Source organism: Homalodisca vitripennis, chromosome 7, assembly GCF_021130785.1.
Source record: "Homalodisca vitripennis isolate AUS2020 chromosome 7, UT_GWSS_2.1, whole genome shotgun sequence".
NCBI classification, from domain to species: domain Eukaryota; kingdom Metazoa; phylum Arthropoda; class Insecta; order Hemiptera; family Cicadellidae; genus Homalodisca; species Homalodisca vitripennis.
The window spans coordinates 24,626,085-24,645,890 of NC_060213.1; the positions used below are offsets into that span (position 1 = coordinate 24,626,085).

Consider the following 19,806-nt stretch of genomic DNA (forward strand, 5'->3'; position numbering starts at 1 on the left):
GCCAAGCTGAATTGACTGCCTGCAGCTACTTTGCGCACGTAGACCCCCAGCAGAGCCTCTACGACCTTGGGTCGGGGGACACGCGCTGTATCACCATGGCCCGAGCTTGCCTTGGTCCCCTGAGCCAAAAGCCCAAACAGTCTTGCCGTCGGCCGACAGCGCCAGTGTGTGTGCTGCACCACACGATAACCGAGCCAACACCGTTAATATCTCGCACCAGTGTCGGTACATTGCGACTGTTGCCATCCCCATGGCCTGTGTAAACACACAGTAATGTAATCAGCACTTGAAAATTAATCAAATAAATACACAGTTCAATAAATACCAGTTAACAAGAAATTACTGTATTTGTGTAAGAGAAATTACTTAATATATATTTGTGTATTAACCCTTTGAACGCTACTAATAAATCTACTAACATTCCTATAACGCCAAAACAAGTAAAAAAATGTTTCTTTAAGTTCAAAGATAATTTCTATTATAACTAAATTATAAAAGGTAAAAGCAAAAAAAGTACAAGACAGGACATTTTATTAAAATTAGCATATTTATTGATAAAAATTAAAAAGATCTATCAAAAAAAACTGTTTATTTCAAATAAATTTCAACTTCAGTAAAATGTAATTAAACTGAAAAGTTTAGTAACATTTTACTATAAAACAACATAAATATTTGAAACTAATCACAACACTACCACACGATGGCCAATAATAACAAGATAAGCAGTAGACGTGCGCGCTTGAGCGCAATCGTGACAACGATATGTTTGGTTATAGCTCTGTAGGAGACGCAGAACTGACGAGCAGGCGATCAGAGTTAGACAAAGGGCACTCCTGTCCCTTTGTCGCCGAGTGAAGGTCATTTATAAATATTTCCTTGGCAACCGTGATAAGTATGAAGCGTGTGCACCGGGCATTTTAAAGGCCTTTTATGAACTAAAAACTCTCCAAGAGACATAATCTATAATATCGGATATAACTGAATTTGGTGTTTTTGATCAAAGTGTGCCATTCTGATATATCCGTCTAAGGCGTGGGAAGGGTTAAAGAAAGTTTGTAATATAATTAATCAATATTTCCTGACTGACCCAGTCTGCCATGGTCACCCTCGCCCCAAGTGTACAGCTCGCCATCAGCTGTGACTGCAGCACTGTGCCGATAGCCAGCGCTGATGTGCGTCACCACCTTGCTGCTGAATGGGCTGGCATCGATAAGCTTCGGCTGCTTCTGAGTTGTATTCATGCCGTGGCCCAGCTTCCCGTAGTCACCTGCATATAGACCTCAAATTACAAAAACTTCTTTAACTTCATAAAACAAAGAACTGAACCGGGAAAAGGAAGGGAATATGAGAAGAAAGGAATGTTGAGAAGAGTGATCATACTCACAACTGCAGCTCTGGTAATCATCTTGTTTAAATTTTACATTAGGAAGATCTGATTCCAAAAGAATTTGATTCCATAAACAAAAATTGTGGCCTCGGTTCTCAATTCCGATTCCTGTTTTATTTGTTACAAAGCAATAATATATAGCCCTATTATAAAAAAATGTATCAGTATTTTTATTAGAGCTGTCCTGATATGAAAAAACATTCAAAATCTATACCAATAACAAAATGTACTTATATTCCTTACTTTAGAAGACGAGGGATATTCTTTTTCTTCATCATAGAGACATTAAAAAGAACACACTCTATGAAGAAAAAGAAGAATATCCTTCAAATCTGGTAAGGAGCACATGTAATTTAGTCCTCATGAAAATAGTTTACATAGAGTTGAAGTTATCAGAGGATGTTGTTTGACAAGCTGACAGAATGTCCGGTGTGGAAAGAAAGCACGTGTTGAGATGTGTATGGTCAGCTACATGTCAGTGGCTGGTGACAAGCGCTGCCCTACATTGTGGTGTAGGGGAGCGAGAGGGGTGAAGGGAGGACAGAGCTTATTACAGTTCTAAAAGCTACATACTACTATATAAATGGGGTTGGTTTTGAGTTTTGACTGCTGAAAGGGCACCAGCCCTTATGGACCAATGTACTTCATGCTGCCTTAATCATGATTACAGTTATTTTTCCAACAGTCGTATTTACTTCTTTTACTTTTACTATATACTAACAAATGTAGAGCCTCAGAAATGTAAATATTAGTTCCTTGTTTAAAGTTTGCTATAGATGAAGGAAACAGGATTTTTCCTGCTGAAAAATCCAGTTTCCTTTCGGCAATCCTCTTTCCATCGTCAAAAATAAACTTCAAATAAAGAATCGTTATTGATGATGGAAATTTTAAAAGTATAATGGGATTTTGAATATTTGGCATCGTTATATGTTACAAAATGTAAAGCATTTCACAAGAAAAATAATATAAATAATATTACATGCCAATATTAATTGTTTCGTCAATGACAAATGTTGGTAACTACACAAGTATATTCTAGAGGTTAGGATCGGTACAAATTTCACCTTCCTGGGCTTCGGTGTTACAGAGGGCAACTGCAACTACTCATTTTCCCAATATGGCAATTTGCTAAAAGGGTGTTGTGTTAAAGGGGGGAAGCTTCGTTGTAAGAATAAATTAACTGTGCTCAAAATCTTCAAATTGGATTTTCAACAGTGACGTGAAGATGAAACCTACCATCACCCCAACTGTACACGGAGCCTTCCTCTGTGAGTGCGAGAGTGTGGCCGTCACTCCCCTTGGAGGACGACAGGCGCTTCATCTTCTCGGATACCTCCAGACGCTTGGGCTTGGGCTGATTGTTTGAGTCTCCTAGGCCCAGAACGGCCGTAGCTACCCTTGCCGCACGCACTCACCTCCCCGCTTGTGTGGATCACAAACGTACAGTACTGGCCTGCCTCTACCTGTCGTACACGGTTTAGTTACCATTAACAGCTGTCCAACTGGCTACAAGATGTGCTCAACATTTTTCAAACTACATAACTATAAAATAATGTTATAAATATACACTTATTTGTAGTGAATGCTGAGTTTAACTCCAGTTCACCTTTCATAAGTTGCAGCATCTAAAATCTGACGCTGTTGCAGACTTGACTCCTGAAATCTGAAGTCATGTTCGTCTGAAGGGATCAGGTGAAGAGGTATTCTCATTGTCTCATCAAGTGTACAATTGAGTGCACTACAATGACGATCCCAAAGCACGTAGTCTAGGTGTGTCCGATGTCAAAACGATGCGGGGATTTCGTTTTGAGCTTCTTTGTTTTTGTTGCAGACTATTTTGGATCCCTTCATAGGAACATGACTTCAGATTTCAGGAGTCAAGTCTGCAACAGCAATCAGCTTTTAGATGCTGCACGAAAGAGTAAGGCGAACTGGAACTAAACTCAACATTCAGTATCGAATAAACTCTTCCTACCATAGCTGTGTTATTTGTAGCACTTATTTGTGATGTAAAATAAGGAAAATCCTCTTTTTTGAAGTTTATTTTTGATGACAGTAGATTTAAATGGGTGACATGGTTGTAAGACATTTGTTATAAATATTTTTTTTAAACCCTTGATATTTCTCAGTAGGCTCTTCTCCCTCTCTCATGTAACTAAACACCAAAACATTCAAGGAAAGATGCTAGGTTGAGTAAATAAATTAATATTCAGAAATACATAGGTTCCAGTTAATGCAAAGCGTTCTGACATACCAGAACGAGGCATGAAAAATCAAGCACATACTAAGTTTTTTTTAATGGATTGTGATTTATACAGAAAGAAGAACCAGAAATATATAAATACAGGTTGTTGTTTTTCTTCAAAAATTAGGAGTCTGATTTAAGAATTGTTCTACTGTCATATGTTTCCTTTGAATTGTTAATGAAAACATCTATTGCCAATACTATTGTCCTCCTCATTGCATGTTTTATGCCTACTGATGTTATCTAGGAGTGATATATGAAACGTTTAATCAATCTCTTCATTGACAGTGATTAAGCTGTTTTTTCATCAAAATTCCTCCAAACTTATTTTGCCATCTCGTAGAATTATTAGACTTATTTTCAACCACTGTCTTACTGACTTATTGCTATGTTGTTTTTATACTTCTTTGTACAAGATCTGTAGTCTTGTTTTAATACAATAATACAAATAAACATTTCTTGTACAAATAAGTATTTAAATTTAGTTTAAATTATAGGCTTAAAAATGTTTAAATACCGCCATAATATAGAGAACTGAATAATATTTACAGTTATGTATAATATGTAAAAGTTTTGTTTAAATAGAGTTGTTAAAATAATAAGTACACAAAAATATTTTCCAGTGATGGAGTGGTCTAATCAATTAAGCAAGACAGTGACAAAAGCGTGTCGACCAGGAGAGCATTACCTAAAATTTAAAACTATTTAATATTTAAAAATTCGAAATTTATCTCTCCTCACTAACAAGTTACAGTGCAGTAAAGTACGCAGCAAGAAAGAAGAAATACATTCACAAGTATAATTTCTTGTCCTCATTTTTGAACTACAGTAGAGTCCCGATAGTTCGAGTCTCGATAGTTCGAGGTTCCGTTAAATCCGAGCCAACACATGTAAAAATATAAAATGTGATATTGACATATTTGTACAACACACTCGAGCGCATGTCTGTAAACTGAGTGCTAGGCTACTTGGAGAAGCCGGCAGCCTGACTCATCAGTGCCACTTCATTTGCACCGCCCCATCCCCACCCTATTGTCAAGGCCACGGAACATCGCGCCCCGTATTGTCTAAAAATAAATCAGTCCGTTGCTCATCACGTTCGACTGCGGTACGGTTGTTCTAGATTACGATCGCAGTGCTCTTACCCGTCTGTTATTTACAACGTACAGTACTTGTTGTCTAAATATTAAGTTTTAGTAAAAAAGTATTTTCTGAAGTGTTTATGTGTTCATTGTACAGTGAACTATGAGTTCAAAAAGTAAAAGAAAGTTTGTACCGATAAAAACAAAACTAGAAGCTCTTAAAAGACTTGATAAAACGTTAAAAAAATTAGCTGCCGAGTACGGAGTAGGTGAAGTGACAGTTGGTGACTGGCGAAGGAATCGCGATAAAATTGAAAAGTTTGCATCAGAAAAGTGCTCGGAAAAGTGTACTAATGAGTGGAAGTCTATGAAGAAAGCAGAGTATGAAACAACTAGCGAGGCCCTATTTTTATGGTTTTGTGAACAAAGAAACAAAGGTTGTCCTATTTCCGGACCTATTTTACCGGAAAAGGCATTGTATTTTCGCAATGAAATCAATGAAGGTGAGGAAGATTTTACGGCAAGTGTAGGATGGCTTGACCGTTGGATAAAAACGTTATGGCGTGAGGCAGTTTGAAATTTGTGGGGAGAAACTTTCGGCGGATTCCGAGGCAGTTGTTCAGTTATGTAAAAAGTTAAAAAATCTTATTAAAAGTGAAAATTTAACACCTGATCAGATTTACAACTGTGATGAAACTGGTTTGAATTTTACAACTTTGCCATCAAAAACTCTAGCTTCACGGGAGGAAAAAGCTGCTCTGGGTCACAAAAAAAGCAAAGAGAGACTGACTGTGCTAGCCGCTTCAAACGCGTCGGGAAGCTATAAATTAAAACTAACTGTCATTGGCAAGTCTGCTAAGCCTCGTGCGTTTAAAAAACATGTCTATTTCAACGCTTCCAGCAACTTATACAAACCAAAAAAACGCATGGATGGACAAACCAATTTTTAAAAACTGGTTTTTTTAGTGAATTTGTTCCTGAAACCAAAAAGTTTTTGAAAGAAAAGCAACCTACCCTCTAAAGCCATCTTAACACTTGATAAACGCAGGATCACACCCAGATGAAGGGGAACTGCAATGCGATGGCAAACGCACGATGCTTTTGCCACCTAACGTGACCAGCCTCATTCAGCGTATGGAACCAAGGCGTACTTGAAACTTTGAAAAAAAGTACATACGCCGTTTGTTGCAATAAATGTTTCGAACAATTGAAGGAGAGACAACCATAAAAGATTTCCTGAAAAAAGTCACAATCAAGGATATAATTTATTGGATCGCTGAAGATTGGAGAGAAAATTAAACCAGAAACAATCCAGAAATCATGGAAGAAAATCGGAGTGTGTAAAATTGAAAATGAAGATGAAGATGACGATCTACCGTTAATAAATTTAATAAACAGACTTCCTGGTTGCAATGGGAACAAATCGAACTGATATTGGAGAGTGGATGAGTAGGGACGAACAGTTAGAGACAACAGACGACACCATAGTTGAGATGGTCACAGACATGACAGCTGACGGGAGTGAGGAAGAAGAAAGTGTGCAGGAGACAGACCCCGGCAATGACTCACAACGACGGCTACGCAGCACTGGATGCGGCCCTGTGCTACTTAGAGCAGCAAGCAGCGGCGACAATGGCAGACACGTTATTGCTTCGGCGGTGGAGAGACATGGCTGCCCGCAAACGCTGCAGTGTGGTGAAACAAAAAACTCTAGACAGTTTTTTTAAGTAAACATTGCATCTTTGGACCTCTGTAAGTAATTTCTTAATGCTGGTATTTGTAATAAAAGCATATTTCTTTTGGTTTGCCTTCAGTTCTAATTATAACCCAATTTTTCTAAAAGTGTTTCCGTATAATTCGAGTTCTTCACAATTCGAGGTACATTCGGTCCCATTCACCTCGGATTACCGGGACTCTACTGTAATTAATTATTTTTGCCATTTTCTGAATCATCACTCCCTTTTTAACTACCACCAAGAACGGCAGGAGAAGAGGATGTTAACTAATTTTGGATACCATTCCCAGTAAATCATTTCTTAAACTTTAATTAAATCTTTTCTCAACCTAAACTCTAACCTTTTCTAGTTTTTAACTATTCCCTTTTTTAAGAATTGAACCTCCCCTGAGGTACTAAAGACACCCGTGGTAAGACAGACTTTGTATCTGCCAACATCTTTCATTTGAACTTCAAAATCGTAGAGAAGAATATTTTTAATTTGATCATTTCCTTATACTTCACGAGCTTACAAATTTTAATTCAACTTGTTTACAAGCACTTTAATCTTTACTTTCTTGAATATTTTCATCAATTTAAAATATTTTAACAATTGGACTTACTTGGCTGAGCATGCTATTAATAAATAAAGCCCTAATCTAATATTTTGCTGAGCCAGCACAACTAACAACCTCTGAGAAACTCTTGCTCTATGAAAATTTAATAAAATGTATTTCAACAACTAAATAAACTTTTTATCCTTTTATTACGTAACCTCCACTGTAAGTTAAATATTTCTTTTCAATTTTTGTAAATTTTACAATAAATAAATCCTCTATGTTGTCCATTAACTGTACTCATTGTTTAAATTATATATGGAGGAACCAGTGTAGCCGAAGTGTTTAGTTGCAAGTGAAAATGTAAGTAATAAGACTGGGTGACTATTAATTAATCAATTAATATATCTTCACAACAATTTGGTTTATTTAACACCTATAGGCAATAGTCTAGCATTAGAATGATTTTAAACGCCAGTATTACACTGTATACTAGAAGTACTAAAAGACACAATGAATCTCACACAACAATATTCCAGAACTATATCTGTCAACTAAAATTCCGTCACAGTGAAAACTACCTGTTGGACGTTCTGGAAAGCCCGAGCCAGTTTGGGAACCAATATCTTTTCCTGGTTTTTCTTGGCTAGCTGGTGGGAGGTGTTGCTGCCCCACACGTAGACCTCACACTTCTCTTGAGGCAGTGCCGACTCTGTGGTACAAGCCTCGCCTTCGCAATGCGTGTAGTCACAGGCCAGTCTTACCAGCTGCAAATGAATGTCATTTATTACTAGTCAAGTCATCAATAGTAGTTTACATTGATAATATCGCACGGTTCAGCGAACACTGTACAAAAATTAAAATTACAGTATATTACAATTTACGATAGCATAACGGTAAATAGAAGGCAATAAACCACTATACATGAGAGTTAATTGTTTGGGACAAGTAGACGTCAGTCAACTGTTCATAGTTTAGGGTTTGTAGATAACGATTCACTAGCCTCATTATTACCGATGATGCTGTCTCAAAATAATGCATTATTGTATGCAAATAGAACAGAATTTTTTTAATTATAGCAACATTATAGAATAAAATTTAACATGAATAATATATGGAACTTGTCTAATTAAAAATATTTAAAACTTCACCTATTTGGTCACAGGTTACAGAACTTTGAGTAATTTTTGTATTTAATAATTGTACTATCAAACCGGTGTGTACATATGTTAAAAAAGATGTAGACTAATTTTTTTACAATGTTTTGCCTTTTTAGACACTTTATTATTGAATATCACACATTTTCTGCAGTTTTATAACAAAAGAAACATAAAACTTGATTTATTATTGAAATAATAAAGCTTAAAGCAGCTTCACAAGAGGAATTTAAATTAACAGAAAGAACTGTTGGTGAACAGTCTTGATATGCTAAAATAGTGATTGAAAATCATTAGAATATAGTTGAAGAACCATGAGTATATTCTCACACCTTCAGATGTGCCAAGGGAGATTAGGTGTGTCCAATGAGGGTTTAGACCAGAGGAATGCTATTGGTGGAAGGCTAACATGAATGGGAGTCTGAAGGTGTTGTGGTAGGTGATGATTGACATTGAATTGGATGCACCACAAAAGCCTTGTAATGCTGAATTCCTTGAATTCCTCACAGATGAGTAGCCTGATTTCTTGCTTCCCTGAGAAAATGGATGGCAGAGGGCAAAACCAATGAATAAGTAGAATGAGGTTGAATCTCTAGTACTGGAAGAGTCAAGTTGTAGTCCCAATGAAAACATCTAGATCTGGAACTGTTCCTTGCCTTGGTTGATGTAAAACTGAAAGTCCTTTGACCTGGTCAGTATGACCGTAGAAGATAGAAAGGCACATATTGTAGTGAAGCATCAAATACCAGTTCCTTTAAATTGTGGTGTAGAATGCATTGGAGAATGAGTAGTTTTGATCTAAGAATGTTGGAGCATCAAGTTGAAGACAATAAGCAGGAGTAGAAGGCATAAGAGAATGGTGATTTTTGTGTCCATTTCATCAGCTGAAGGTGATATAACTATTATTTAACCCTTTTAGGACCAGACCAAAAATTTGACATGTGCAAAGAAAATTTTTGCGTTTTTCTGGCCATGCTCCAAGAACTGTGCATATTAAAAATGTGCGATTTTTCAAGCGTTTGAGAAAAAAATCATATCTTCAAACTAATTACCGTACAGATTTGTTTTTAGGCTTAAAATGTTTATAATTAAATTGTTCATTGTGAAAAAATAAATTTAAGTCATTATATAGCAAAAAACAATTTGATTTATCTGTTTATCAAATAAAAAAAGTTTAAAAAAAATCGAGTTTGATCTTCAATAACTACCAAAAATAAGAATAAATTATCTGTGGGAAATGGTATTTATTAGTTCTACATATAATTCTCTATAACTGTACAAAATTTGAAAGCCCTGGAATAAAAAATAAAAAGTTTGTAAATGAATTAAATTTTTCTGTAACACTGGTTAAAACACACTTTTCAGCATTAGCCTAACATACAAAACCTTATAGGCTACTAAGGATATTATTCAGTACTTTGGGATTATACCGACCACACCAGTATGAAGAACACAAAAATATACATTTATAGAAACAAACATGATAGAACGAAAAAACAACTCTTTAATTACAAAATTACGATTATCAATAATTAATTGTTAATGGGGTCAGATTCCATTATATGCCCCCAACGCTTGAACTTTTTTCAATGAACTTAGAACGTTATAAAACGGCGTAGTTGAGTAACAGAACTAACATTCCATCAATCAACAAGTGTTTCCAGGTATTGTGATCAGTATTGTTGTCGCTGTTTTCTTATTTTTCTCGAGAATCCCGATTACAGTAGGCCGCGCGGCATCACATGATTATTTAAGTTTTTTGCACGGTACATAAAAACAAGTTTTGTGTGTTTTTTTCAATAAAGAGTTTAGTTTTTGTGTTTGTAGAAATGTAGGGGTAAAAACACGGAAGTACAACAAAGCGACGCACCAGCTGAACGGGCGGCGAGACTCTGCAATCACGTTATCTACTAGACCGTTCGACTTTGACCTCTGTCTGAGGATGGGGAGGGGTTTGCGATAAGACAATTCCTGTTTTATATTGACGAAATTTGTTCTACGCTAATCTAGTAATCAGTAGAAGCAAAATGTCAAATAACAATTCATGTCTGGGTGTGGTCGGTATAATCCCAAAGTACCCTGACAACATTACGATGCAACATGGCCGTAAAATATTTTTTTTCACCAAGCTGATAAATTCAAAGACGTTTAAAATTTGATATCATAGTAAGAAAACATACAGGGAATAGAAAAATAGTATATTTATTCCATATAGAAGATTAAAATATCTCTTAAAAAATATGAAAAGTCCGCCGGCGATAAATCAGACGGTTGGTTCTTAAAGGGTTAATTATCTGATACTTGGTTTTAATTGTGTAAAGCTAAAAAAGTATGCCAATCTCAGGCAACAATGAGCTTTTATTGCGTAAGATTGCAATGATTCAATACCAAAACAAAGTGCCATAACACAATAGAGCTCCTCGATTTAAGGTCGGAGAACCTGCACAACTCCCGAATATGTGCCTTAGTCACTCACATGCATGGGATGACTCATAGTCGGCAGAAGGGTGTATTACCTTCGGAAGAGTTCAAAAAATGAGGGAGGAGTTGAAGTCTACTATTATCGGAACAAGTGAACCAAATAGGACGAATTAAAGAGAGGACATCATGAATCTTGTGGATTGGGTTTCAAAGTCTTTATATCCTATCAACCATCACAAACACGAGTGCCTCTCTCATGAACGGTACAGTAAATGCCCTATTCCTGACCAATCTAGGCAGTGAGTAAGAGGAAATCATAGTTAAACAAATCACGTTCAATTTGCTTACGTCATTTAAACTAAATGATGTGTGTTCCTGAGATTCTCAGAATAGCATGATGATATTCATGGTTTTGACCATGAATATCATCATTTGGCTTAAGGAATAACGCTTTAGGAAAGATGTGTATAAAAAGTTGTAGTCTTTTGGATTAATTAGAATGCAATGAGAATCACACTGAAGTTAAAATCATACAGTGAAGCTTCCGGAACCCTCCATTAATGAAATTATCTTACCTCCTTTGTCTTTGTCTATGAAGTAGTTGTTTTTGTCACTCAAGACAGGTATCCACCAGTATGAGACATAAGATAGTTACAAACTATTGCAGCAAATTATGTAGAACAGTGATGTATACGTATTTACCACCACAGATCAATAAACTTCCTGGAGATCTCAAAAAGTATATTTATCAAAGTGAGTTAAAAAAGGAGCCACTAGAAAATTAAAAACTAAAAATAAATTTTTTTCTGGTGTGGTGTGTATCCATGATGTAAGGTCAAAAAAAGAAACAATACACCTTTAGAAGTGAAGTGGTGACCTTGACTTTGCAATAAAATTATTATGAAAACTATCACAGATAAATCACTAAATTTATTAATAATTATTGCAAGACAAAATTGAAATATTCGAATAACATATATTTGCAGCAGTCTGATAATAATACTTAAGTTTTCTGGCCCGTATGATTTGGCACATACCTCATCGGTGAGCATGATGGCAGCTTTGTAGAGAGGCAGTGTGGGTTGGGAGACGGTGTAGAGGAAGTTTTGTGAGCCACTGGCGGGTGATGATGGCCCTCATCTGGCGCAGAATGGTGAGGAACTCTTGAGTACCGATGTTTCCTCCGCTTTCCAGTGCCATGCGGACCCACTCCAGCAGGTGGCGCAGAGAACCCCTCTGTACGGCGAGCCCCAACAGTAGCTCACTGGCTAACAGCTGACCTGAATTCCCGGTGTGATAAAGTCCAATAGGATCAAGAATGTCATATGAATACTAAAATTGCACATTTCCCCCCATTAAATGCATAAGGTTAATAATTGTTTTAGTAAAATGTCCATAAAATTAAACTAAATGATGAGAACTAAAATACAATAGTATATTAAAGCTTCAGTAAGTAACCAAATAAAAATTTTCTAATCTCTTAATGAGTATGTAGATAAAAAGTTTTTTGATGGAAATAATTAAGTAGCAAGGTGAAGCCTCATTGCAGTAATCACCCATGTGTTGATAAAGTACTTTCGTAATGTGTTGTATAATAGTTGACCTTTCTCCTTCCATTTCTAACATTCTACACAATCATAGGATCGTAATGTCTTGTTCTGTAAATAATAATGCGCTCAGTGAGTATGAAATATTCCATTTAAGTTACAATTTAATATCTATAAGTCAAGATGATGAAGATTTCATCAATCTTCCTATTTGGTAAAGCCATTAATGATCTTCCTACCCTATCAAAACTCTCTTATTGATTCTTTTAATATTGCGTTTAGAAAATATTTATTTATATTAAATTTGTAGTCTATTAAAATAAATTCTCTGAATAAAAATAACAAAAAGTTTTTTTGATCAGACCACAAGATTTGCAAGAATTTAAAGAAAGCAATTTCATAATCAAATAATAACTGAAAATAAAAGTGGGAATTTTTACAATATATCCATAAATTATAGCTTCAGAAAGTGACTTAAAAAAAATATATATATTTTAACATAATATGTAGTTTTCTTAAATACAAAAATATTTAATTTTCTTAAGTCACAAATGAATAAATACATGTCACTCTCTAAATTTATAACTCATGTACGTATTGCAAAATTTTCACATTTCAATCTTCAGCAGTTTATTTAAAACTGATTACAAAGTTGTATAAATTGTTTACTTTATGTGTATCCTGTAATTTCATGTGATAAAAAAAAACTTTATTTTTTTGTACTTAGAGATTATTTTAAAACGGATTTAAAATTAATATAATAAATATTCACCAAATCAAAAGTCTACTCCACAACCTTAATGAGCTTTTATACGGTTTGTAAACTAAAGCTTAAAACTTAGTATGGAATTTCACCAAATCTGGTTGAAAATTTTTTAAAGAGCTAAAAAAATCCAAAGTATAAATCCTTCTTGAGGATGCACACGATATTAAGAAATTTTTTTATATTTATATGCAATTTACAAAAAAGTGAGAATAAAAATCATATCACAAAATAAAATCGAGTTATCAAGAAAGAAATGTGAGATAATCTTTTAATCATGAACTGAATTTGCTTAGAGAATTTCTATAACTATTTTCTCTGAATCTAAAAAAGATAAAATTATATGTGCGTTTTCCTTCATTAACCTTTGATGTTTGCGCCTGATGACGGCACAGCCATTTGAGTGAGGAATTCCGCCACCTGGGAAAGGGTCTCTGCGCCCAGTCCAGAAATGTGGTTCTCGTTGGCCAAGGACAAAGGAGGCAGACTTCTCACAACGGTCAAGGCACTGGTCAGCATTTCACAGCAGATGTTGGGGCCTCCTGTGGTGACAACAGAGCTATTATAGTTTTGACAACTTACAAAAGAGCCTTGCACAGATGCAGTTGACAAGTCAAAATACTCATATTTGCTTCAATATTTAATTGTATTTGAATAGAATTTATTGATTAAATATTTAGTGAAGTGGAAATAAATGATTATATGAGGGGGTTTCCAAAAGAAACCACAATTATTTTTGAAAAAACTATGTATTTTCAATTTTTGTGTGAAAAAATCATGTTTTCTTCAAAATACTCTCCGTTACAACTAATACATTTGTCCCACCAGTGTTTCCACTGTTTAAAGCACTTTTTGTACTCATTTTTAGAAATGGCTGACAACTATTTCTCTCACTCAAATTTTTTCGATTATGGTTGTCATTAATCGTCATGTCGCCATTTTTAAATCAAGCAAACCACTTGTACACTTAAGTTTTTTGCATAGCGTCATCTTCGAAAGCTGTTTTAAAAATTAAAACAGTTTCAGTAGCATTTTTACCAAGCAGAAAACAAAATTTCACAGCTGCACGTTGTTACTTAAACTTGCCGTCTTAAAAAACTAAACAAAAACAATCACTGCACATGAACGGAACAAGCCAGATTGACAATACAGGCGGCACTGAACTGGCTATGAGTTGTGCTATACACACCTAGCAGCAGAAATGCGTACTGCACAAGCTTCACCCACGGCAATGTTATTCCGGTTTGTTGTGGGTACCACCTCTTAATGTGCTGACATTTTTATTAAACACTGGTCAATAATGCTAAATAACAAAACTACTGTACACTAAAAATAAACCAGACCAACTGGACAGTCCCAATTCCAACCTGAGATTCCGGTATCTCCCCAACTCTGACGCAGCAAGGCGAAGATGAGAGATAACCCTGAGCGGACTGCTATCTCCAGCAGAGCTTGAGACCCTGTAGGGGTATGTTCAGGAATCAGCTGAGAGTCACAAGTCTCCCCACGAGTCTCTCCCTCAACACCGGCGTAGCTCTGTGTCTTGACCTAGGAAAATTTCACTTCAGATAAAGGTTTTCTTACAGGATAGGCAATGGTAAAAATCCATAGTTCAAGGAGAATTTTGATCTTCAGATTTCCAAATGTGAACATGTTTGTTATCAAATATTAGAGTAGCAGAGTGTGGGAGTATGCACAGACTATATTTCGTGTAATAGGTTTCACTAAGGATATAATGGACCCTTGGAGGGGCTATGACAGTGACGTACGAGACAGCATTTGCAAGACTGATGGCTGAGATAGCATGACCAAACTCACCACACTCGGTACTCTCACAGATGCTCCCCTAACCTTACGGTGTCCAGCAGTGGCAATGAAGTGTGGCGAATGTGTTTTGGGTTACATCCTTAAAGTTGCACAATAATGATGCCAGGAAAGCTAAAGCTATTGTTCCCATGGATTCGCTGCTGTTTGTTTTCGAGACTATAGGCGTTTCCTTGAAGGAATCCAGGCGGGATTCCATTTTTTAAATAAGTGCCTAACCTAACTTCTGCTAAAAACTACAATAGATAGCTTTGTAATCATAACTGGAGGTCCGATTTCGCTCAGGAGCTGTTACTGTTCAAGGCCAAATGGCTTGACAGCATTCTGATCAGATGGAGTAAAATGCACAACAATCATAATCAATCTTGTCTATGTAGAAATGATGTTTCATATAAAGTTTCAAGTCTATAGCTTAATTCATCCTCGAGATATCCTAGAAACAGACAAGATAGACAAAAGACAAATTTTGCCAGCTCCTTAATTCAAAGGATTTTCAAATGACTAGAAAATAAAGACAAGGAAGAGAAAAACAGCATTTAGCAAACTATGAAGCTTTCTATTTAATTTTGGCTGTTAAAAATTTGTATTAAATTAATCTAATATGGACTGGTAAAAATTTGCTCTGCCACAATCTTTATACATTTCAAACAGATATTTATTGTAGTACTCCTTGTAGGAAATTTGTAGGCATTCAGTAAACAATTCTTAGTTGAATATTACATTTGTTTGGCCATTTGGACCTAAATATTGAAAAAGGGTACTTTGGGATTATACCGACCACACCAGTATGAAGAACACAAACATATAAATTTATAAAAACAAACATGATAGAACGAAAAAAACAACTCTTTAATTACAAAATTACAAACTTACAAGCATTTCCAGGTATTGTGATCGGTATTGTTGTCGCTGTTATCTTATCTTTCTCGACAATCCCGATTACGGCAGGCCGCGCGGCATCACATGATTATTTAAGTTTTTTGCACGGTACATAATTGCCTTTCCATTACAATTCAATTTATATATCTGATCAGCCCCTCTAAAATTTGATATTTTACTGATAGGTACTATCTCGAGGGATGTTTTTCTTTCGTTGACATCAGCGCGGGGCAGCACCGATGCCGAAGCCCGTGCTGATGGCCGAGACACTCGCATTTTGGGTGGCGGAGCGTGATCAAGAATAAAAACAAGTTTTGAGTGTTTTTTCAATAAAGAGTTTATAGTTTTGTTTGGTAATGTTTGTTTTTGTTGAATATTTGTGTTTGGAGAAATGTAGGGGTAAAACACGGAAGTACAACAAAGCGACGCACCAGCTGAACGGGCAGCGAGACTCTGTAATCATGTTATCTACTAGACCGCTCGACTTTGACCTCTGTCTGAGGATGGGGAGGGGTTTGTGATAAGACAATTCCTGTTTTATATTGACGAAATATTGTTCTACGCTAATCTAGTAATCAGTAGAAGCAAAATGTCAAATAACGATTCATGTCTGGGTGTGGTCGGTATAATCCCAAAGTACCTGAAAAAGATATCTTGTAATCATAAAGTGCCTTACTTATATAAACAATAAAGTAATAAATTTGTACAAGTAATTCCATGGCATAATAAATATCAACATCTATTATTGAAGTTATTCTGCTTCTATTGATTATGAGTGACAATAAAAACCTCATATTTTAGTTTCTGGCTGGAGAAATCTAGGTGGAAGTTGGTATTTTAGCAATCGTGAATACGTATTACAGAAAAATTATACTTTACAATAACTTACTATCAAATTATAAAATAACGAAGTGTTAGATTTAAATACCTTTTTGAAAAGATTGAGATTGTAATAATTTTTATAGACTTCCACTTCAGATATATATTGTGATAGAGAGGACAGATATTGGTACCCTAACCAAATAATTATTTCTTAAAATCTTATACATATTTTTAATTCTCAACCAAAGGTTGATTTTAAAACAAATTTTTATAATTTGTAAATATTATTTCTATAATTATAAATTATTGTGCTTTTTCTTTAGAGTTAGTCTATGTTATAACCGACCTACCTTATCTTTAACATGGTATTTTGCTTGGAAAGCGTGCAGTATCCTCTGCAGTATGGTGAGCCGCTGCTTGAGGACAATGGAGTAGGTAGTTTTGGCACGCAAGGCTCGTGCAAGACGCAGTTGGGCCGTAAGCAAAGTAGTCACACATTGTTCTAGCTCCGTGTCTCCATCTGGTGTGGCTGTCAGAAATCCTAAAGTGTCTATTGCCGCTGCACATGACGTTGGCACGGGAATCAGTTCCTGAAAAGGGGATCAAAAAGTTTGTTTGGAAGATGTAATGTTTCATTATACTAGAGTCAATAACTTGAGTATAGGCTATTGGTTCTTTGTAGCCTCTCATTCAAATTAGGCTACTATACAACTTCAAATAGATAACATGTTATATTGAATTTGCTTCTGATCTCAATTTTCACTTTGGTTATCTTATGCAAATCCAAAAAAGTCAATAGCATCCTAAGAAGTATTAAAAGTATTTGCAGTGGTTTTGAAATTGAATGGCCTACTCGTTTAATGAGTATACTATTTTTTATAAAGCCAAAAACATTGAATAAAAATTAAGTTTCTTACAAATCTATAATGCTTCAAGAATTCAAAATCAAAAATACAATATATATATATGTGTGTGTGTGTGTGTGTGTGTTACTTTCTCAATATCGATACTGAGATTTATAATCTATTGTTTTGCCAGCCTCTTATAGAAGTGCAGATGTTTTTTTCCATTTGCTACCATAATTTGTTTGTTTGATCATTATTGTGTTTTTTTTAATGCTGTCATTATAGGTATATTAAATTAATATTATTTAATTTCAAACATATAATATTTTGTTTAGTCTATTTTAGATGCCTAGCCTATATTGATATTGATAGTTCTGTTATTCGATATATTAAGATATTGTCTAGCCTACATATTAAAAACCGGATCTGCTTATCATACTCTGTCTTATTACTCATCCACACTTATTTATATTTAATACTAGGTCTAAATAGGAAAGGTCAGAGAAGCCAAAAATAAAAATAATAGAAAAAAGTACTACATTTAGGCTTACCTTATTAGAAATAAGTCTATCATAAAGAGTCTGCACTCCATCTCTTGAGGCAATATTTTCACTTCTTTCACAAGCCCATAAACTATTGTAATGTTCTTGCCATCTAGGCTTCAAAGTAAGATAATTAGTAGGGTTCATCGTTAATGGTAGGGCAATGCTAATAGTGTATGGTTTTAACTGTGATGAACCATAACTAAATTTCCTACTGCCATGACCCAGGGACAGGCTAGGTCTAGTTCTTACACAAAATTAATATTTAGGTTATGTTGTAATTTATCATTAGTAACAAAACAGTATTAGTACGATATAGATTTTACATGAATGACTACATCATCGATTTCTATCAAATTAAATTAAAATATACTAAAACTTAAACAGCTGAATATAATACAAATCCATAATTCATCTAGTAGTTAAGTTCAATGCAGGCGCAGTGCCCTGTGCCAGTCACTAAACAAATTTAACCAACAAACATGTTCTTTTCTGAACAGACACAGAACAGAAACAAACGCAAGGACGATGCAATATTAAACCAATCTAAACACGATAAAACAGCTGTTAAATGTTCTGAACAGATGTACTTGGCATTGGACAGAAAAGATAACGACCCCACAATAACCCATTCACAGATTATCCCTACACGAGCTATCAAAAGATTAACCGTTTAGAATATAATAACTTCTGTTGGTTAATCTTTTCTTACAACCAGCTGACATAATATTAGTCACAGACGACAGAATACACATTTCATAGAGGAACCAAAATCTTTTTTCAAACTCTTTCAAGCCTCAGCATTCAGTTATACTGGCTTCGAAATATATTGCATTTATTTCTGTACAAACTTGGACCTCCCCAGGATTTGAATTCGTGATCTCTCAGTTAGAGAGCCGAGACTATATTCATTAGTCTGCTGAGGAGGAAAACTAAAGGCTAGTAATATATTGGTTATATTATTGTTATTATATGTTATGTTATCATAATGACTCATGAGCCTCTCAGGGAAGGCCAGATGTACCTTCAATGGCTCCGATTCTTAAACCTTTGCAGTCATACCAAATGTCACATCTAATAAATTAATTGATACATTGATATTAAAAACTAATACCAGATGTTACCACTTATTAACATTAACTATTTAAATCATACATTTTACCAGCGTCTTCTTATTGAAAATTCTAAATGCTTAATATATGATCAAACACTCCAATAAAATGAAAAAGTTTTATTTTGTGAGGCCTTTCGTGCTCAAAGAACACATCGTCAGACCCACTTTACTTTTATTTCAGTTATGTGGGTCTGACGATGTGTTCTTTGAGCACGAAAGGCCTCACAAAATAAAACTTTTTCATTTTATTGGAGTGTTTGATCATATATTAAGCATATTTAAATCATTGTTACATTTTAATCCATATAATGTATTTGTTAATCTTAAAAAATACACACACACACACACACACACACACTTTTTCATCTCCAATATCCATATTATAGGAACTAATTTAACTAACACAAATAGAGGAGTATCATTATAACTGTACATTATTGTGATTACAAAATCAGTCATATTAGGTAATTTTATATGTATTGATTATATTATGTTATCCACTTTAGTGTTCTTGACATTAATGCTGTTTTATTTATAGAGGAAGGACAGAAGCAGTTAGGGGTAAGTCTGAGAGTTTTGGACGAAAACAACTCTAATGGTCTGAAGCTTGAAGAGCTTCAACTTTCCATAAATAGTTGCAGCAATAGGCAACATTAAGCCTTTAGTAACAATAACTTGTCTGTCTTGCAATAACAATGTTTTATTATATAACTATTTGCTTGGAATAAATATCATGTTAGACCGACTATAATGTTTAACAATTACTTCGCCTGATAATATTCACAAAACCCATTATTACCTTTTCTGCCATAACATAAACAGTTGTTAGAACTTAGAATATTAAAACTTAACATTACGACGATATGGTCAAACATTAATGGACTGATCTGACGCTGATAGCTTCAAA

The 19,806-nt window shown here is 35.0% G+C and overlaps 1 protein-coding gene across 1 annotated transcript; it reads right to left on the minus strand.

Annotated features, from left to right (window-relative positions):
• Nucleotides 1-58: 58 nt before the first annotated feature.
• LOC124366651 (probable E3 ubiquitin-protein ligase HERC1) lies at nt 59-18,426 on the minus strand. Its single transcript, XM_046823252.1, is given in 11 exon segments — nt 59-255; nt 1,088-1,267; nt 2,624-2,768; nt 2,770-2,850; nt 7,567-7,752; nt 8,552-8,676; nt 11,655-11,843; nt 13,239-13,415; nt 14,241-14,421; nt 16,749-16,988; nt 17,795-18,426. Coding segments are annotated over 11 exon segments (1,839 nt in total). The 5' UTR covers nt 17,933-18,426.
• Nucleotides 18,427-19,806: the final 1,380 nt, after the last annotated feature.